Source organism: Narcine bancroftii, unplaced genomic scaffold, assembly GCF_036971445.1.
Source record: "Narcine bancroftii isolate sNarBan1 unplaced genomic scaffold, sNarBan1.hap1 Scaffold_552, whole genome shotgun sequence".
Classification (NCBI taxonomy): domain Eukaryota; kingdom Metazoa; phylum Chordata; class Chondrichthyes; order Torpediniformes; family Narcinidae; genus Narcine; species Narcine bancroftii.
Genome location: NW_027212089.1, coordinates 14,487 through 36,987, shown reverse-complemented (window position 1 = coordinate 36,987; position 22,501 = coordinate 14,487). Strand labels below are relative to the sequence as shown.

Here is a 22,501-nt window from a genome sequence, read left to right as displayed (position 1 = left end):
TGTGCATTGTGAGAACCCCCTTCAGAGATTCCAGGAGAGGTTTATACAAAATAAATTCTCTCTTTTAAACATAACAATGGTCCAAACTAAGCATTATAGATGAATGAAGAAGTGAAAAAGGTTGAATGTGAAAGAGATCAATAATGATGAGAGCATGTAATATCAAAGGGAAGGAGTTGAAGAGAAGTTGATGAATATTTGTGGATACAAACAAAAAGTGTAAAATTAAATAGAGGAAACATAGAGAAATATTCTGTGCAAACATTTAAAAAAAAAAGAAAATTGGACTGGGAATAGTACGATTTATCCAGCAAAAACATGGTGGTGGAGAAATTTAATAATTACTTTGGTATTTAATCAGGTGGCCGTGATATCAGAGGATGAGATTAATAAAGTGGCCATAAGAAAAATACCCTTTCTTCCACCTACTGCCCTCCCCACCTTCTCTGAGACCTGGACTAACTTGTTTTAATTCTGCTGAAGGGTCAGGTCCAAGACTTGAAATGTTAATTCTCCTTTCCACAGATGATTACTGATCTGCTGTGTTTTTACAGAATTTTCTGTTTTGATTAGTCTGTTTTTGTGTTGCCTACTGTACATGCTATCTAATTCTATATTTACTTCACTGGAGTAATTCTGTTTGATACCTGTCACACTTACAGATCTGTTTGTTTATTATTAAAGATATATTCAGTTATGTCAAAGAGGATGATCTTCTGAATTTAGCCAGAGAAAAGTCATTTTGGAATGATCATCATGGAGATATGTGTGATCCATATCATGGAACTAAACTTCGCTGCTATGTACATATTATGGAAGGAGGAATGTGTTACCGCGTGAACTCATTACCTTCCTATATTGAAGCCAATCGACAGGTAAGAAGTGTATCTTGCTTAACATAGTTTCTACTTTTGCTTTTGATGAAAAATTGCCAGCAGAGAAAGGAGTAAAAACACAATTTTGCAGAAACTCAGCAAGTCAAATAGTAAGCTTAACTAAATATAGCAATAAGAGAACAGGATTCACTTTGAAGGTTTACCAGTTTAATCAACAATCTTAATTGATTTTGTGTTTGAAACTAGGTGTACCAATATGGATTCATATTTCAAATGAATGTATAAATTAATTAAGGTTTGTACAATGGCGTTACAGTGCCAGTGATTGGGGTTCAAATCCCGCACTGTCTATAAGGAGATTGTACGTTCTCCCTGCGTCTGCATGGATTTTCTCCGGGGCCTTCGGGTTCCTCCTATGGTTCAAAATGTACTGGGGGTGTAGGTTAGTTGGGTGTAAATTGCGCGGCATGGACTTATGGACCGAATAGGGCCATTAACGTGCTGTATATCTAAACTAAATTAAAAATATTGTCATAAGAGGGAATTTAGCCCTCCTTTAACACACAACCGGCTAAGGATATTGGAAGTGTTTCAAAAGATCAGTGGTTGAGAAGTTATTAGAAACAATATCTGAGGGACAAGATTAATGATCATTTGGAAAGGCAGGAGCTAATCAAATTGGTGAGGGCAGATCTTGACAGACCAATGTGATACATTGAGGAGGTGACAATGTATTAACGGTAACAGTTCAGTAGATATAGTTTAAATGGACTTTGTCAAGGTCTCGCATGGGAGATGGGCCCAAATGGTTCAGACCCATTGGATATAGGGCAAGTTAGCAAATTGGTTCCAAAATTGGCTTTACAATAGGCCTCAGAGGTTGATGGTAGAGGGTTGTCTTTGTAATTTAGATACCCGTGACTTGGGGTGTCCAATAGTGATTTGTGCTAAGGTCTTTGCTGTTTATATTATATACGTAAGTGATTTGGATGTGCACAGGGGAGACATGATCAGTAACTTTGCAGATGACACAAATAAAAAAAAATGGCCGCAATGTTGGAGCTGGGAGACTGGGGATCAGAGCTAGGCGCTGCTCCACAGGGGCCTACTACATTGAAAATGTAAAAAGACTGACTCTACAATGCAGGAAAAAAAATTTAGTAATAAATAATGTGCAAAGTAAGAGTCCTTAAATGAGTCTCTGATTAGAGAAGCTGTCCTCACTGGGACTCAATGCCTCTTTCTGAATTCTGGACTTCCTAATGGAAAGACCACAGTCTGTCCAGGTCAGCAGCAGAATGTTGAACAATGTCAAGCTGAGTACTGGAGCACCTCAGGGCTGTGTGCTCGGCCCACTCCTGTTCACGCTACTGACCCACGACTGCTACGACAGATGCAGCTCAAGTTAGCAGATGACATTACAGCCAAAATGATGAGTCACACTACAGAGAAGAGGTGGAGATTCTCGCGATATGGTGCAAGAATAACCTGAGTCTCAACGTGGACAAGGTGGAGCAGATGATTGTATACTTCAGGAGGACCACGAACAACCGCCCTCCACTACACATCAATAACTTGGTAGTGGACAGAGTAGAGAGCACCAAGTTCCTCAGAGTCAACTTAACAGGTGACCTATTCTGAATGCACATGTCCTGAGAAGAATGAAGTGGGCATGGGCAAAGCTACTGATCACCATCATGTTAACTTTCTACAGGAACTTTGTCGAGAGCATCCTGGCCAGTTGCATCACAGTGTGGTACGGTTTCTGTAGCGAATTGAATCATAAGTCAATTGATAGGACTATAAGAGTGGCAGAGAGGAGCTCTAGGATCTCCATCCTCATTCTCTACCACCCCCCCCCCCCCACCACCAATCAACGTCATCAACCAGGATTGTTGTCTGAAGAGAGTTTGCAAAATGGTATGGTGGACCCCTACCACCCTGTATACAGCAGCATTCAGCTGCTCCCGTCTGGAAAAAGATACAGGAGTATCAGGGAAAGAGATATAGGAGTATCAGGGAAAGAGATACAGGGGTATCAGGGAAAGAGATACAGGAGAATCAGGGAAAGAGATACAGGGGAATCAGGGAAAGAGATACAGGGGAATCAGGGAAAGAGATACAGGGAAATCAGGGAAAGAGATACAGGGGAATCAGGGAAAGAGATACAGGGGAATCAGGGAAAGAGATACAGGAGTATCAGGGAAAGAGGTACAGGGGAATCAAGGAAAGTGATACAGGAGTATCAGAGCCAGCTCCACCAGGCTGAGAAACAGGTTCTTCCCATTGGCAGTGAGAACGCTGAACGACCAAGGGAACTGCTCACACTAACCATCTGAGACTCTATGACTTACTGAGCAATACTTATTTATTTTTATATATGTCTACTTGTTCTGCACATTTATCACTTGTCTGACATGTCTGTATGTGTATTATGTCTGGTTGTGTGTTGCATATTTTGCATCGAGGACCAGAGAGCGCTGTTTTGTAGGGTTCGGCAATCAGATGATAAATTAACTTGAACTTGATTGAGTTTGTTTTTTCAGAGTCTGATGGTGGAGGGGTGGCAATTGTTCCTGAACCTGATAGTATGAGTCTTGTGGCGCCTATACCTCCTTCCTGATGGCAGTAGCGAGAACAGAGCATGTCCTGAGTGTTGTGGATCCTTCTGCTCTCTGGTGGCAGTGTCCCATGGAAATGTTCTGAATGGTGGGGAGAGTACTGGGATGTGGCCATTTCCTTAACCAGGGCTTTCTGCTCAAAGGTATTACACATTGCACTGCATGTCTGTGATAGTTTGCCAAGGTTTCCAATGTTGTACCAACCCTTCATAAACTCCTGAGGAAGTACAAGGGCTTGTGTGCTTTCTTCACAATGACATTAGGATGTTTGATCCAGGAATGCACCTCTGAGATAGCGACTCCCAGGAATTTAAATTTGTTCACCCTTTCCCCTTCTGATCCCCCAATGATCACTGGATCATACTCCCCTGGTTTTCCCTTTCTAAAATCCACAATTAGCTCTTTGGTCTTGGTGATGTTGAGTGTGAGTATAAACACATCGAAATGTTGGAGGAACACAGGTGGTATATTCAGCATCAATGGGAGACAAAGATATATTGCCGACGTTTTGGGCCTAAGCCCTACTTCACGGAATAAGCAGAATGAATCAGAAGCAGGAAATCTCAGAATTCAGACAATGCTGGCTGGGAGAGGAATTCAGACCAACAAATATCCAATTGACACCTTTTGTTGGTCTGAATTCCTCTCCCAGCCAGCATTGTCTAAATTCTGAGATTTCCTGCTTCTGATTCATTCTACTTATTCCTTGAAGAAGGGCTCAGGCTTGAAACGTTAGCAATATTATCTTTGTCTCCTGTGGATGCTGAAAAGTCATGCTGAGATCCTCCAACATTTTGGTATGTGTTTTTACTGCAGGGTTGGCACCAAGGGGGGCATCCGCAGGCATTCCCCCCCTCAAAAAAAAAATGAGGTGCTGTCCCCTTTTTCCCCCTGCTCCCTCCCCCCAACCATATGGTCATGGCCATCACTCGCTGTCAGACCCAGCCCTCATCCCTCCAGCATCCTAGTGTGTGACAAGCATCACTAGTGGCTAATGGTGCTTGACAGCATAACGGCACCACACCACCCTCCCCCCCACTGAGTGAGTTTGAGCTTTGCACCGTGCCCCACCAACACACTAATGCCCCTCTCTAGTATTTGTTCTGCTGCCGACATTGTTTTACTACAATCACAGCGTCTGCAGACTTTCGTGTTTTACTCACATTGAGTGTGAGTTTGTTGTTCATACACCATTCAGTCAAGTTTTCAATGTCCCTCCTTCCTGCATACTGACTCATTGCCCCGTTTTATACAACTGACTACCACAATGTCATCAGCAAATTTGTAGATGGCATCATTGTCCAACTGAGCCGCACAGTCATAGGTCTAAAGTGAGTAGAGCAGATGGCTTAAGAATGCAGCCCTGTGGTGTTCTGGTACTGATAGAGACTCTGGAGTTATATGTTCTTGCCAATCCACGCTGATTGTGGTCTGGAGGTGAGAAAAGCTAGGATCCATTTACACAGTGGGGCATTGAGGCCCAGATCTTGTAGTTTGCTGATCAGTTTTGAAGGGATGATGATGTTGAATAGTGAACCATGGTCGTTAAAGAGCATTCTGATGTGTGCATCTTTGCTGTTAAGGTGTTCCAGGACTTTGTGCAGAGTCAATGAGGTGGCATCCGCATGTAGACATGTTGGTGTGGTAGGCAAATTGGAATGGATCCTTGTCATCGCTCAGACAGGAGTTGATAGGCCTCATCACCAGCCTCTCAAAGCACTTCATCACTGGATGTGAATGCCACTGGTCGGTGATCGTTTTGGCAGGTTACTGCACTTTTCTTGGACACTGGTACGATTTATGCCTGTATGAAACATTGGTTTCCGTGAATAGATACCAAGTTGGTCAGCACAGGTTTTCAATACTTGGCCAGGTACTTCATCTGGCCGGTTGCTTTCCTTGGATTCAGTCATTTTTGGTTACTGTCAGCAGAAGAAGATCAGGTAGAAGAAGATCCAGGATCACGGGGAGACCTTGTTCTGGTGGTCAAATCAAGCATAGAAGATATTGAGTTAATGTGGGAGTGAAGCTTTGCTGTCTCCTACTGTACCTGATTTGATCTTGTAGCAGATCTCATGTAATTTTGGCCTTACCATAGCTGTTGGGCATCCTTCATTGTTTCTGTTCTTATCCGGAATCTCCATTTTGCTGGGGAGATTACTTTTCGTTGGTCGTACTTGCTCCTTGTGTAGTGTTCTGGATCACCAGACCTAAGTGTCTGTTATCTGGTTCTCAGCAGGTTCTAGATTTCATTGTTCATACAGGGCTTCTGGTCAGGGAAAACCCTGAATGATTTGGTGGGGACACTCTTCCACAGCTGTTTTGATATAAATCTTTTACCCCCCCCCCCTCCTTCACCCCCCATTCACCCCCCTCTGTCATGCACCCCCCCTCTCTCATTCCCCCCTCTTATACCCCCCTCCCCACCTCCCTCTCTCTCACTCTCAAATTTTTCTTTCAATTTTTAATTTGTTGTGTGCTGTATGCATATATGTGTTTGGAACAAAACACAACTTTCATTATAATTTGTTCATTCTCTGGAAAAATTTATGCATTTATTTTTATTCCCATCCAGATGTGGCAGTAAATAGTCTTGTTTTTATCTCCAGGCTCCAAAGTTCTTATCTGCTTTATCCCAAGAAGAAACACTGATCCACCCTTGGGCACAAATTACTGATACATATATGGTGAGTAGCGTGTACCATAAATCAAGGGTCAGCGAACTAGTGATTTCAAACTAAATGATTTCAAACTAAATGCAGTCGACAGAAAAAAAATCTCTCCATTGTTAGATTCTGAGAAGTATGGTTATTTGTGTTTTTAACACAGAATTGTTACCCTGATCTGAAAAAGTAAATGAAGTATGTCAGTAATCATTCAGCGCAGGATTTCAGGAATTTGGATAGTTGCTTCCAATTAACGGATAAAAAATCTTGAAGATGCTTCCAAATTTATGTCAAAACAACAAGGAGAATTCTGTCCATTCAGATAGAAATAAGAGACAAGCTGGAAAACAAGGATAGATGTTTGAAGTTTTCCAAGATTACTGATTTGCTTTCCTCTCTCACCTGACATTGTTGATGAATTGTGAAAATGCAGAGAGCAATGGCAGGTGGAATTTAATCCTAATAAGTGTGAGGTGATGAATTAGGAGGACAAATAAGGCTAGGACTTATGCAATGTATGCAGGGATCTAGGGAGAAATGAGTATTAGTGCGACCTCAGTGTACATGTCAAAGTATCCCTAAATCTGGAAGTACAGGTGGTTAAGGAAGCATTGAGCTTGCTTGCCTTCAATAGCAAGGCAAATAGTTTAAGAGCAGGAAGGTTATGGTACAACTTTATGAAGCAATGGTTAAGCCACAGTTGGAGTATTGTGTTCCGTTTTGGTCATCACACTAGAAGAAGGATGTAACTACTGAAGAGTGTGCATGGTGTTACCTGGATGGAGAATTTCAGTTATGAGGAGCTGGATTTGTTTTCCTTGAACCGTTTGGCATGGGGACCTGACTGAAGTCACAAAGTTATAAGCGATATAGGTTAAATAGTTAGAAACTTTTCTCCATAGCAGAACTTACTTCAATTAGAGGACAGGGATTTGGGTAAGGGGTTGGAGGTCCGAGGAAGAATGTTTTCATCCAGAGGGTGGTTGGATTCTGGATTGCTCATTCCTGAGGAGGTGGTAAGTGCAGAGATTTTCCCCATGTTTAGCAGATATCTAGATCAGTATTTGACTAATCAACACATAAAAGGCTATAGACCAAGGGGTGGTATTGGGAATTAGCAAAGATGAAAACTTGATAGTCAGCATGGACATGGTAAACCAAATATTAGATTAGATTCAACATTGTGCCAAGTAAAGAATAAAGCCAATGAAATACAATCACCATCCAACCACAAGTTTAAAAAAAATAGTGCCATGTACAAATAACAACATGCAAATAAAAACAAGCAGATTCAGCAAGCAAGCAATTATAAAAGTACTGACAGTTCACTGTGAGTGCAGTACAACTCAGCGCTGTGATTTAAGGTTCAGCAGGGTCACAGCCTCAGGAAAATAAAGCTCTTGAGCCTGCTGCTGGTTTGCGAGCGAAGACTCCTATAGCACCTACCGGATGGCAGAAGAGTAAAAGTCCATAGTTAGGGTGAGATGCTTCGTTGATGATACTCTTTGCCCAGCCCAGACAGTGTTCCTCGTAAAAGTTCTCAGTGGTGGGCAATTGGGTGCTGATAATCTACTGGGCAGTTTTCACCACCCGCTGAAGTCCTTTACGGTCTTATACGAGACGATTACCATACCACACTGAGTATGCTCTCAATGGTACAGTGGTAAAAATCCATCAATATCCTGGGACAAGGGTGTACTTTCTTTATTCATGGACCGCAGGAAATAAAAGCTCTGTTGTGCCTTTTTGATCAGGATGGAAGAGTTCAGGGACCAGGTGAGATCATCAGAAATGTGCACACCAAGGAATTTGGAGCTTGATGCATGTTCCACCACAATGGAGATTGATGTAAATAGGGGCACGAGTGTGGCTTCCAGCTCACCTGAAGCCCACAATTATATCCTTGGTCTTCTGAGTGTTAAGTGCCAAGTTGTTGTCGGCACATCACGCGGCCAGCTGCTGGACCTCGTCCCTATAGGCCATCGTATCATCCCCTCTGATCATCTGCAAACTTGATTATGGAATTAGAACCATTATCTTATTCATCAAATTAAAATTTTATCTGGGCTGTGTGACAATGTGACTAATCTATAAAGTATTTCCCTTCTAATTATTTTCTGTTAGTGACCTTTTTTGTATTTTGTTTGTACGTATGATTATATGGTTGGAATTTCTGGGTAAAGAAGTGTGGAAAATACTTGGATCCAGATGAATAACAGGAACTTCCTGTTCTAGTTATTATCAATCCCACATAAGATAGAAAGGATGGGCTGCTTTTCAAAACCCTGGGTGGTCTTTGTGTATCTTTAACACCAGAAGCATTGCTCAGCTGGACAAAACAAACATTGCAGAAGTAACTCATGAGCCCACACACAGAGTTAAGCAGTAGATGATGCATCAGAATACAGTAGGTTGTAATTATGGGTAAAGCTCAATGTAAGGCAGCCCCTCCATTTGTTCATTTAAATTTGTTTAATTTAGTATTTCATCATATTTTCAATATTTGATAGAATTTGAAAGAAATGTGCAAAAATATTTTGCATTGTTTTTGCTTTTCAAGATTAGTCATCTAATAATTTAATCGACATTTTTATATGTTTACAAAAGAGCCATGCATAATCATCAGTATTTTAACAAGATTTCAATTAACTAGTTGGTTAAATTTCTGAAGTTTCATTATTTCTCTTGGTGTTTTACATCTCTCTTTCTCTTTTTCTCTCTCAATTTCTTTCCCTCTCTTTCTCTTTCAATTTCTTACCCTCCTCTCTTTCTCACTCAAGCTTTTGCTGTTTCTCTTTCTTCCCCACTCTCATTATTTTTCTCATTCACTCTCTCTCTCTGTCATACAAAGTCACTTTTAAAAAAACTCTTAACTGTTGCCATTTGCAAAGTTTTGTACAAATTTGTGTATACAGGTGTCTAACCATTTATCCAGAATTCCAAAAGCCCGCAACCTCCAAAAGCCGGCACTTTTTTCAGTAGATGGCGTCTGCTCATCAAAGACAGAATTTGGCATCAAACATGACCCGCCGCGACCCTCGCTCAACTCCTGTGTATCCCGGCACGTTCCACTAATTTATAAGCGCCTCCTAATTGCTTATACTGGGATACCCGTCTAGTGTCGTGGCGCTTTCAGTTGGCCTGGCGGTGGCTCAATGGCCGTCGCCGCAGCTGAAACTACTGTATCAACGCAGGGAAATGGAGAAGGAGGCCGGGCGACTGGGTGGGGGGGGGAGGGAGAGACTGCAACTCGTGCGGGCAAGGTTGGGGGAGAGACGGCAGCACAACTCAGTCGGGCAAGGTGGGGGAGAGATGGCAGCACAACTCGGGTGGGCGAAGTGGGGGAGAGACGGCACTGAGACTCGGGGGAGGGGGGAGGAAACGACGACACAGCAGTGCAACTTGGGTGGCGGGCTTAAAGGGATGCAAGTCAAAATAATTCCGAAATATGGAAGATTCCTAACAATGGCAGGATAAAGGTTAGGCACCTGTATTCAGACCTGAATTTTCAACGTCAATTATAAATGGGCTTAAGTTGGCCAAAGTTTCGTGTACCTGTCAAGATCAAAGGCAAGGTTAGAAAGTATAAAGAACCTTGATTTTCAAGGAATATTGGGGTTTTGGTTCAGAAAAAAAAGAGAGGTGTATAATAGTTTAGGCAGCATGGAGAAAATGAGGTACTTGAGGAGTTTAAAAAATGCAAGAAAATCTCAAAAAATAAATCAGTAAGGCTAAAAAAAGACATGTTACTTGGCAGACAATGTGAAGGAAAATCCTAAGGGTTTCTACAGTTATATTAAGAGCAAAAGGATAGTAAAGGATAAAATTGGTTCCCTTGAAGATCAGAGTTGTTGGCTTTGTATGGAGTCAAAATAAATAGGGCAGATGTTAATTTCTTTTTCCTTAGTATTCACTCAGGAAACAGACACCGAGTCATGGGAAGTAAGGAAAATGAGCAGTGAGGTCATGGAACCTATACAGATTAAAGAAAAGGAAGAGCTTGCTGTCTTAAAGCAATAAAGGTAGATAAATCCCCAGGGCCTGACAAGATATTCCCTCGGACCTTGAGGGAGACTAGTATAGAAATTACAGGGGATCTGGCAGAAATATTTAAAATGCCCTTAGCCACAGGTGTGGTGCCCGAGGTTTGGAGGGTAGCTCACATTGTTCTGTTTATAAAAGGCTCCAAAAGTAACCCTGGAAGTTATAGGCTGGTGAACCTGATGTGAGTAGTAGGTAAATTATTGAAGGTGTTCTAAGAAATTGGATATACAATTATTTGGATAGTCAGGGACTGATTAGGGATAGTCAACATAGCTTTGTGAATGGTAGGTCATGTTTAACCAACCTAATAGAACTTTTCGAGGAGATTACCAGGAAAGTTGACAAAGGAAAGGCTGTGGATGTTGTCTACGTGGATTTTAGTAAGGTTTTTGACAGGGTCACGCATGGGAGGTTAGTCAGGAAGGTTTATTCGCTCTGTATTTATGGTGAACTGGATAGGTGAAGCCAGAGTAGAGGTGCATGATTTCTTCTCAGTCTGGAGGCCTGTGACCAGTGGGTGTGCACTAGGGATCGGTACTGGGACCATTGTTGTTGGTCATCTATATCAATGATCTGGATGATAATATGGTTAATTGGATCAGCAAGTTTGCAGATAACACTAAGATTGGAGGTGTTGTGGATAGCGAAGGTTTTCAAAGCTTGCAAAGGGATTTGGTCCAGCTGGTAAAGTGGTTTGAAAGATGGCAGATGGAACTTAATGCAGACAAGTGTGAGGTGTTGCAATTTGGAAGGACAAACCAAGAAAGAACATACACAGAAAATGGTAGAGCTTTGAGGAATGTGGTAGAACTGAGGGATCTGGGAATACAGGTACATAATACCCTGAAAGTGGTGTCACGTGTGGATAGGGTTGTAGAGCTTTTAGCATATTAGCTTTAATAAGTCAAAGTATTGAGAAAAGGAGTTGGGAGGTTATGAGAAAGTTGTTTAAGATATTGCTGAAGCCATATTTGGAGTATTTGTGTGCAGTTTTGGCCACTTAAATACAGGAAGGATATCAATAAGATGGAGAGAATGCAGAGAAGATTTACTAGGATGTTACCAGACTTCAGGAACTGAGTACAGGAAAAGGTTAAACAGGTTACGACTTTATTGCCTGGAATGTAGAAGAATGAGGAGTGATTTGATAGAAGGTGTTTAAAATTATGAGAGGGGATAGACAGAGTAAATGTAGATTCAAACAAAAGGACATGGGTTAAGGGTAAAAGGGAAAATGTGTAGGGGGATCACGAAGGGGAGCTACTTCACTCAGAGTGGGGATAATGAGCTTCCAGCTGAAGTGGTGAGTATGGGATTGATTTAAAAGAAATTTGGGACAGGTACCTGAATGGGAGAGGTATAGAAGGCTATGGACTGAGTGTAGGTCAGTGGGACTAGAAAAGACTAGAGGGGCCAAGTAGCCTTTCTCTGTGCAGTAATTGTTCTGTGGTTCTGTGGTGTTCATGTTGGTGTTTTACATCTCTCTTTCTCTCTCAATCTCTTGCCTTCTCCCCCCCCAGTCTCTCTCTCTCTCTCTCTTCTCTCTCTCTCTCCCCTCAATCTCTCTCTCCCCTCAATCTCTCTCTCCCCTCAATCTCTCTCTCCCCTCAATCTCTCTCTCCCCTCAATCTCTCTCTCCCCTCAATCTCTCTCTCCCCTCAATCTCTCTCTCCCCTCAATCTCTCTCTCCCCTCAATCTCTCTCTCCCCTCAATCTCTCTCTCCCCTCAATCTCTCTCTCCCCTCAATCTCTCTCTCCCCTCAATCTCTCTCTCCCCTCAATCTCTCTCTCCCCTCAATCTCTCTCTCCCCTCAATCTCTCTCTCCCCTCAATCTCTCTCTCCCCTCAATCTCTCTCTCCCCTCAATCTCTCTCTCCCCTCAATCTCTCTCTCCCCCTCAATCTCTCTCTCCCCCTCAATCTCTGTCTCTCCCCCTCAATCTCTGTCTCTTCCCCTCAATCTCTGTCTCTTCCCCTCAATCTCTGTCTCTTCCCCTCAATCTCTGTCTCTTCCCCTCAATCTCTGTCTCTTCCCCTCAATCTCTGTCTCTTCCCCTCAATCTCTGTCTCTTCCCCTCAATCTCTCTCGTTCTCCCTCCGTCTCTCTCGTTCTCCCTCCGTCTCTCTCGTTCTCCCTCCGTCTCTCTCGTTCTCCCTCCGTCTCTCTCGTTCTCCCTCCGTCTCTCTCGTTCTCCCTCCGTCTCTCTCGTTCTCCCTCCGTCTCTCTCGTTCTCCCTCCGTCTCTCTCGTTCTCCCTCCGTCTCTCTCGTTCTCCCTCCGTCTCTCTCGTTCTCCCTCCGTCTCTCTCGTTCTCCCTCCGTCTCTCTCGTTCTCCCTCCGTCTCTCTCGTTCTCCCTCCGTCTCTCTCGTTCTCCCTCCGTCTCTCTCGTTCTCCCTCCGTCTCTCTCGTTCTCCCTCCGTCTCTCTCGTTCTCCCTCCGTCTCTCTCGTTCTCCCTCCGTCTCTCTCGTTCTCCCTCCGTCTCTCTCGTTCTCCCTCCGTCTCTCTCGTTCTCCCTCCGTCTCTCTCGTTCTCCCTCCGTCTCTCTCGTTCTCCCTCCGTCTCTCTCGTTCTCCCTCCGTCTCTCTCGTTCTCCCTCCGTCTCTCTCGTTCTCCCTCCGTCTCTCTCGTTCTTCCTCCGTCTCTCTCGTTCTTCCTCCGTCTCTCTCGTTCTTCCTCCGTCTCTCTCGTTCTTCCTCCGTCTCTCGTTCTTCCTCCGTCTCTCTCTCTTTCCCTCCGCCTTTCTCTCTCTCCCTCGGTGTCTCTCTCCCTCGCTCTCTCTCCCTCTCCCTCGCTCTCTCTCCCTCTCCCTCGCTCTCGCTCTCTCTCCCTCGCTCTCTCTCCCTCTCCCTCGCTCTCTCTCCCTCTCCCTCGCTCTCTCTCCCTCTCCCTCGCTCTCTCTCCCTCTCCCTCGCTCTCTCTCCCTCTCCCTCGCTCTCTCTCCCTCTCCCTCGCTCTCTCTCCCTCTCCCTCGCTCTCTCTCCCTCTCCCTCGCTCTCTCTCCCTCTCCCTCACTCTCTCTCCCTCTCCCTCGGTGTCTCTCCCTCTCCCTCGCTCTCTCTCCCTCTCCCTCGCTCTCTCTCCCTCTCCCTCGCTCTCTCTCCCTCTCCCTCGCTCTCTCTCCCTCTCCCTCGCTCTCTCTCCCTCTCCCTCGCTCTCTCTCCCTCTCCCTCGCTCTCTCTCCCTCTCCCTCGCTCTCTCTCCCTCTCCCTCGCTCTCTCTCCCTCTCCCTCGCTCTCTCTCCCTCTCCCTCGCTCTCTCTCTCGTTCTCCCACTATCTCTCTTCTCCACAATCTCTCAATCTCTTACCCTCTTTCTCCTCTACTTTTACTCTTTTCCTCACTCACTCTCTTTCTGTTTTACAAAGTCACATTTAAAACAACTCTTTATTGCCACTTGCTAAGATTTGTTCCATGTTTTATCTGTCTACTACAGCTTTTGTACAAATTTGTTTATACTAAGGCCTAGATTTTCAATAACAATTATAAATGGGCTTAAATTGGCCAGTTTGCTTCTATGTTTCATGTGAATAAACTTAAAAGTTGAGCTGCACGCAAGACCATGAAAATAATCAGTCAACACTTGAGTATTTATTTTATCTTACCCAGGATTATGTACATACATTTTCACTTTAATGTTTTTTTTACCCCCACACAGGTTGGAGCTGACTGCATGATCGGCAGTTTCACAGAAGTTGCAGAGAAGTCCTCTATCAAGCGGTCAATCATTGGGGCCTCATGCACAATCAAAGAGAAAGTTAAAATTACTAATTCAGTGATCATGGATTATGTCATTATTGAAGAGGGGTAAGTGAGAATACTAAAACATAAGGAAAATGTTAGAATGCTGCACTCTTAAGTTTGCTGTCATAGTTACAGTACTTCACAAAATTTTGGTTGGAAGAAATTATTCACATGATTTATTCTATTTCAATTGCCATTGCTATCTGATGGATAAACACCATGTAAATAGCTTTGTTGTAATGCAGCCACCAGTAATGAGGATGTTGAATCCTTGCCCTGTTCAATCTTCTCTCTTTGGCTTGGCTTCGCGGACGAAGATTTATGGAGGGGGTAAATGTCCACGTCAGCTGCAGGCTCGTTTGTGGCTGACAAGTCCGATGCGGGACAGGCAGACAAGGTTGCAGCGGTTGCAGGGGAAAATTGGTGGGTTGGAGTTGGGTATTGGGTTTTTCCTCCTTTGCCTTTTGTCAGTGAGGTGGGCTCTGCGGTCTTCTTCAAAGGAGGTTGCTGCCCGCCAAACTGTGAGGCGCCAAGATGCACGGTTTGAGGCGATATCAGCCCACTGGCGGTGGTCAATGTGGCAGGCACCAAGAGATTTCTTTAGGCAGTCCTTGTACCTTTTCTTTGGTGCACCTCTGTCACGGTGGCCAGTGGAGAGCTCGCCATATAACACGATCTTGGGAAGGCGATGGTCCTCCCTTCTGGAGACGTGACCCACCCAGCGCAGCTGGATCTTCAGCAGCGTGGACTCGATGCTGTCAACCTCTGCCATCTAATGGAGGTGGAAAAATACACTTGCTTTTCTGTCTCTTGTTCCTGTATGTTGATGATCCTAATTCACACTGTAGCAATCAGTTTGCATCTTTTATCAGATATTTGCTTTTTGGAAGAAGATATTTGACCTAAGTCAATAGTATTTTGGAAGAGAACTGGAAGAGAGATTTAAAATGTAAAAGTTGATGAATAAAATATAATTCTATAATGGCTACTATGGTAGAGCTACTAAAGAAATACAAACACACACGTCAGAGTAGTCAATTCAAGACTGATTTATTCAGGGTTTACGGGCTTATTTTATATACTGTGTGTCCCGGGCTGCACAGGACAAGGTGGAACGACACTATGAGATTACTGCCAATCCACGGGACCGGCAGGTTTAAATTTAGCTTTGTAAGTGTCCTGCGCCTTCCGGCAGGAGACTCAACAGCTCAACGTTCCAGTACCTCGGCACTCAGTATCCCTCCATTAGGTGAGTAGGCAGACGTCCGCATTATGGTTCTGCACGCCCGCAGAACCGCGCCGGTGACAGTTCACGTTGCTACACTGTGCACCCGCTCGGCCCACTACGCAGCCACTACAGTTCCTTTATTCTGTACTCCAGTTTACTACCCCGACACAGTATATTACTAAGGTATATTTATGCTTCAAGAATCCTTTACACAAAATACACAAAATTTGTTTTTCCTTTGTCCTGTGAGGGCACACAAAAGTGCCACTCGTCTAGTGCTCAATCAAGAGGAAATGGAGAAGCAAAAGATAGGGCCCTAAGTGATATCGTGTGTCCATAGATACCGCCACCATCGATGCCGTTACCTCTTGCATTCCCGTAACCTCTCGTCCATTCCAGCAGTGAGCCTGACATCCAGTTTTCTCAGCCCCAGATTCTGAACCCGCAATGCAATTATCAGCATCCTGGAGCCCTGTTCACCATCAGTACTTTCATGAATTGCGATTCCTATATCTGGTTCTCATGAGCCAGTCTCCAGCATCCAGCAGTATAGTATGGTATGAAGCTTTTGGCTGTCGAGTGCCTTGGTTGTCTGCTGCTGTGGTCTCCTACCCTGTAGTGTCCTCTCCCAGACTTCTCTTCGGCAGGGGAGAGGGGATATGTCCTTTGGGGAAAAAAAAACAGACTTTGCCTATTTTCTCTGGAGTTTAGAAGAATTCTTAAGTGGCTTGATGAAGTAGATGCAGGGATGGTGCATGGACACCATGGCAACTCCCAACCTGGTTACCCCAGAACTGAGAAAGACAACTTTGGGAGTACATGAGAATACAACCCCTTCAAGAAGCCTGCAAACCTGACTAGAATGTATATTTGGCAAATCTTGGTTGTCACTGACTCAAAATTCTGGAAGCCTGATCTATTAGCTTCTTTGGAGCATTTTTACTCTTCAGACTGCAGTGTTTAAGAAGTAAACATAAAGTGTTATATCAGTGCAATCTGGGATGAACAAAGAAATCAGCTTCACTTGTATCTCCAACAAAGTAATTTAAAGGAAGGAATCCCAAATTTTAATTTTATTTATTATAGGGAAGGTAAACATTTTAGATATATCTGCAGAAAAGGACCTCATATTTGGAATACTTATCCTGATCTTTATCCGGGTGTAACCCTATAATATAGACGACTATTTTTTTATTGTTTTCTCAGCCAGCGTTCATTGTTCAGACGATTGATGTTGTTAGTATTTGTTTTTCAAACAGAACTGTGTGCAGCGAGTGCCAAAATTACACAGAGGTTTCCTGTAATACACTGAAGTTCAGTTTCATGCTTGCATCTTTTGCCCTAGCCCACCCACATTCATAATTACTGTTTAGGAGCATCAATAAGCTCTGAATGTACAACTTTCAGAGCCCTAGAAGTCTGCTTGATGGTATTCAAAGTAATCTCCATGGTGGCTGTGTTTGATCATGGAGGTATGTGGTAGCTTTGAACTAACATGTTTTAAAAAAAAATGTTCAGGTCTGTAATCAATTCACGTTATTTTCATATAAAAGATCAGAAAAAACATACAACATTATATATGGTTGTAATTAGCAGACGTTTTTAAAAAAACTATGGTTTTCATCAGCTTTCGAGTTTGTAAGCATATATTTCATTTCAACAACTTATTTTTCTTGTTTAATGTAATTTCACTGTAACAAAATTGGTTCATTAAAGTAGCTTTGTTAATTGTGGCAATGTACTGGAGGAATGCAGCAAGTCAAGCCACATCAATGGGAGAATAAAAGTTTGTCAACGTTGCGGGCTAGAACCCAGTGAAGTTTTCCAGTCCACAATGTTGACAATTCTTGGTTTTCCTCCCATTGACATTGCTCTACTTTCTGAGCTCCTCCAGCACATTGTGTGTTGCTCCAGATCTCTCATATGTCCAGCTTCTGTCAGTAGTGGCATTGGTAGAAGTAACAAAGCACATCCCTTTCAGAGACAAAATCCCTGCTTCACTAGAAGAATATCTTGTGGCATTACAAATACATCGAATGGGACAACTTAGAGTAAGCTAAGTAGCTCCAAAATTGGCCTCCATGAATTCTGTGGACCATAGCAGCTGAAAATGTGCACCAACCTAGTCTAACTTCATCCCATACTCAATTATTACATCAACGAGGAGATTAACCCCGGTTCATTGACGTGCAGAAAGGTATGTCGGAAACAGCATCAGAGTCACCTAAAATTGATGGTGCTGACCTGTTGTAACTGCAATATAAAATCATATGTGTGCTAAGTAGCAAAAGCATCATGCAATTGACCGAGCCAGGTTATCTCAAGACCAACAAATTGTATTAAAACTCTGTAGTCCTGCCATCATTAGTTATGAACAGAACTGAAGAGGAGGCTCTTTGAACATTCCCATCCTAATTGGTTACAGGTCCCGTCAGGAGTTTTAGAAGCAAGGTTGAAGCTTTTGCAACCCTGTTCAGCCAAATTTCTGAGTCGTTGATCCATCTTCGCTTCCTTTTGAGAACCTCAATCTCACAAAAGCAACCTGCAGTCAATTTGATTCACATTATGCAACTGATTCTATTGGTTACACGGGCTGGATACCTGGAACTTAGAACCTCTGCTGTAGTGCTGAAACCCTGCACTCCAGAATTAGCCAAGGTCTTTCAGACTTGTTACAACACTGGCAATATACACACATGTGGAAAACTACCCAGTTATGTCCTGTTCATATAAAGAAGACTCGATGCTGTCAACCTCTGCCATCTCGAGTACTTCGACGTTAGGGATGAAAGCGCTCCAATGGATGTTGAGGATGGAGCGGAGACAACGCTGGTGGAAGCGTTCTAGGAGCCGTAGGTGGTGCCGGTAGAGGACCCATGACTCGGAGCACTTCTCCAGAATGGAGAACCATCGCCTTCCCAAGATCATGTTATATGGCGAGCTCCCCACTGGTCACCGTGACAGAGGTGCACCAAAGAAAAGGTACAAGGACTGCCTAAAGAAATCTCTTGGTGCCTGCCACATTGACCACCGCCAGTGGGCTGATAACGCCTCAAATCGTGCATCTTGGCGCCTCACAGTTTGGCGGGCAGCAACCTCCTTTGAAGAAGACCGCAGAGCCCACCTCACTGACAAAAGGCAAAGGAGGAAAAACCCAACACCCAACCCCAACCAACCAATTTTCCCCTGCAACCGCTGCAACCGTGTCTGCCTGTCCCGCATCGGACTTGTCAGCCACAAACGAGCCTGCAGCTGACTTGGACTTTTTACCCCCTCCATAAATCTTCGTCCGCGAAGCCAAGCCAAAGAAAGAATATAAAGAAGAACAAATCAAATCCATTTAATTCTCATCCATTCAATCTAATCTCAGTTATCAGTAAAGCTATTAAATGGCACATTCACCTATAAACTGCTGACTGGTGTTCAGTTCAAGTTTTGGACCACTCAGCTCAGGACCAATCAAATGTGGACTAAATAATTAATTTACAGGGCAGACGTAAGAATAATTTCTGTTGATGTCATAATAGCATTTGACTGATTAAAACGTTTTTTTTTTAAAAGTCATGTGGACATCAAGGGAAAATAATTCCACCAGTCGGAGTCCTGGCTCGCACAAAGATGTGATTTTTGGAGGTCAGTGATCCCAGCTCCAAGCGATTGCTGCAGGAATGCCTCACCAATTTCACTTGCCTTTATTTCATCATGTGAAGTGGGAGGTGGGGGATGGGGTAGCATGATCAATTCAATATGCAATTCCTGAGTAAATGAAGCAGCCTGTCCTTGCATTCAGCAAAATCGAAGCAGCATTCAGGATAGGTGGGTAAGCATTTGCACCACAAAAGTTCCATAACTTGTCATTCTCTGACAAAAGAGAATCTAACTTCCTACCCAAAACATTTAATTGCATTACCATCACTGAGTCTCACTCCTTTAACCTACTGGGATTATCATAAATTCCGCGACGACAAGAACAGATCAGAAGCTGTGGCAATTGATTCACCTTCAGACAAACTGGACCATTTATTTCCACATCTGTGAAGTACACCAGGATACTCTCCATTTGCCCATGTCTCGCTCCAGCAACATTCAGGAGGTTTGGCGTGAGCCTGGACAAAGCCACCTGCTTGATTGATTTACATTAATTTACTCAACCACTGGTGCACAATGGTTGCAGTGTTGACCACCAATAAAATACATTGTAGAATTTCACATGGGTTTCTCTACTATCACCTGCAAACCCATGATCTCCACTGCCAAGGGGACATTGGCTTGCAGTGCATAGAAAAACCACCAACTGCAAGTTCTCCTCCACTACTTCAAAACTTTTGTATTTTGTTCAGTTTCTTTTAGTTTTATTTGTTCCTTGTTTCTCCAGGTATGTGTTTAATTTTTGTAAGCAAAACTCTCATTCCGAAGGCAGTAAGCTGTTCTGTGCAATTTCTTTGATCCTCTACCCATGATCTTCAATGTTGGTTCTAAATCCTGGATTACCACACTGCAATATTTTTGGAGTCACTTCATGAGAAGGACATCAGCAATGGAAGGTGTGGTTCCCTGGCACCTTTTTGAGGGTCAGGTCTTTGCCAGTGGTGCCCAAATCCTGAAACATTATTAACTTCTTTATTATTTATTATGAAATAGGCTAACTTGATTTGTTTTGTCTACTAGATTGGTAATGCACACAAACATTATTAAATGTTCAATCGTATGAGTAAAAAATCAAGTATTTCTAGCAAGATTTCCCTTTTCTAAATGATTCTCAATGAGAATGCCATTTTCATAAATTGGCTACTTGATTGGTGAGTCTTTTCACTAAAATGTGAAAAAAAATCAAACCATATGAAAACGAAAATAAAGAATCACCTTTTAGATTCTACACTTGTAGGAAACTAAGAAGTAATTTGAGTTCAAAGTTCAGATTTATTGCCAGAGTACATAATTAATATTCTAATTAGAACATAGAACATTACAGCCCTTCAGCCATGACGTTGTGCTGCGCAGTAATAAACCTACTCCACAACAATCTTAATTTTTCCCTATCTCTCTCCCATAACTGTGTATTTATCTTACCAAGAGAGGCTAAACATATTCTCTTTCACTTTTCACTGTTACCTTTCTCTCTTTCTCCATCTCATTCCTTCTTTTCACCATCATCATTTACCGCCTCTCAATCGTTATTCCTTTGTTGTCTCATTCTCATCGTTCTCATTTTCTCATTGGCCATCAGATACCGAGACTACAAATGTCGCTGAGAGGTTAAAATCTGGACTAATTTTTAATGATAAATTGGCAAAATTTTAAAGGGGACCAGGAGCCAGATTCAGAGTCATGAAGGAATTTCAGTAATCATTGCATGGATGTTCTAAACTTGCTTGTCTTTTTTTAAAAAAATATTTTTATTAATTTCAATAACAATAAATTGAACGGTACAATTATGGAATGTGCCACATAAAAAAAGGAGATGAAAAAAACCCTGCAAGCATAATCAGAATCAAGATTTATTGTCATGAGCATGTCATAAAATTCAATATTTTGCGGCAGCGTCCATAGTGTAAACATACATATTATAACCATCTTGCAACATGATATAACAACAATAATAGTGGACGAAAAGTAAGGCAGTGTCTCTGGTTCATCGACTATTCAGGAATCTGATGGCAGCAGGGAAGAAACTGTCCTTGTGCCGCTGAGTGCTCGACTTTAGGCTCCTGTACCTTTTCCCCAATGGTAGCAGAGTGAAGAGGGAATGGGGGTCTTTGAGATAGAGGCTGCTTTTTTTAACACACTGCCTCATGTAGATATCCTTGATGGAGTGAAGTCTGGTGCCTGTGATGTTGCAGGCCAAGTTAACAACCCTCTGGAGTTTATTCTTGTCCTGAGAGTTGATGCCTCCATACCAGGCAATGATGCAACCAGCCAGAATGCTCTCCACAGTATACCTGTTGAGGTTTAGGAGAGTCTTCGGTGACATGCTGAATCTCCTCAGACACTTCACAAAGCATAGTTGCTGGCAAGCCTTCTTTGTGACATGGAGACTCCAGGACAGATCCTCGGAGATGTTGACACCCAGAAATTTGAAGTTCTTGACCCTCTCCACTACTGAGTCCTCTATGAGGACTAGGACTGAGTCGTGTTCCCCTGACTTCCTCTTGAAGTCCACAATCATCTTGGTTTTGCTGAAGTTGAGCGCAAGGTTGTTGTCGTTGCACCACTCAACGAGCTGATCTATCTCCCTCCTGGTCGCTTCCTCATTGCTGTTTGTGATTCTGCCGACAACTGTGGTGTCATTGGCAAACTTGTAGATGGCATTGGAATTATGCCTGGTCGCACAGTCGGTGGATTTATAATGAGTAGAGCAGTGGGCTAAGCATGCATTCTTGGGGTGCGCCTGTGTTGATCATCAGTGAGGAGGAGACGTTTCCAATTTGTACTGACTGTGGCCTTCCAATGAAAAAGTCAAGGATCCAGTTGCAGAGGGGGCAGTGGGGGGGGGTGGTACAGAGGCCTAGAGTTTGTAACTTCTTGACCAGCACTGAGGGAATAATGGTATTGAAGGCTGAGCTGTAGTCGATGAAGAGCAGCCGTCTGTATGAATTGCATACAAATGCATTCCAAAGCACAGCCATAATAAAGAAAGGAGATAATAAATTTAATTTTAGCAAAACCCTTAAACTGTACAGTTATATTATAATATAGTAATCAACCAAAAAAGAGAACAAAAACCTATAATCAAAACCCCTTCCATTTGACAAGGTTAGAAAAAAAACCTAGCACGTAGGTTTCGAGTGATGACAACTCAGAAACCGACAACACAACATTGAAGTTTAGAACAATCTTAAAACTTTAGATTATAGTAATAATAATCCATAAAAGGGCCCCATGTCTTTGAAAAAAATTAGTATTCGAAGTTTTAATACCTGAATCATGACATGATATCTAACCATTTTATGTGTGTCGATGGAGTGCTATCTTTCAATTTGATCAATATTGCACGTCTGGCGATTAATGAAGTAAAAGATAAAATTTGGCTCTGAGATGAAGTCAATAAAACATCATCATCATCAGATAATCCCAGCAGAGCAATTAAAGGTCAAGGTTCCAATTTAACCTTGAGAATCACTGATAGTGTGTGAAAAATATCTTGCCAAAATTTAACTTTTTTTCACTCATACCTTAAGAGGTCAGGCCCAAAACTGCCACATTGACCACCGCCAGTGGGCTGATATCGCCTCAAACTGTGCATCTTGGCGCCTCACAGTTTGGCGGGCAGCAACCTCCTTTGAAGAAGAGCGCAGAGCCCACCTCACTGACAAAAGGCAAAGGAGGAAAAACCCAACACCCAACCCCAACCAACCAATTTTCCCC

The 22,501-nt window shown here is 43.0% G+C and overlaps 1 protein-coding gene across 1 annotated transcript in view; it reads left to right on the top strand.

The window, feature by feature from the left end:
• Window positions 1–22,501, top strand: part of LOC138750988 (translation initiation factor eIF2B subunit gamma-like) — a gene marked incomplete at its 5' end in the record, with an annotated part of 42,551 nt that overhangs the window by 11,525 nt on the left and 8,525 nt on the right. Inside the window, 3 exons of the mRNA XM_069913081.1 lie at window positions 685–875; window positions 6,067–6,144; window positions 13,823–13,971. Of these exons, the coding sequence (XP_069769182.1) occupies window positions 685–875; window positions 6,067–6,144; window positions 13,823–13,971 (418 nt within the window). The remainder of the gene's footprint in view (window positions 1–684; window positions 876–6,066; window positions 6,145–13,822; window positions 13,972–22,501) is intronic.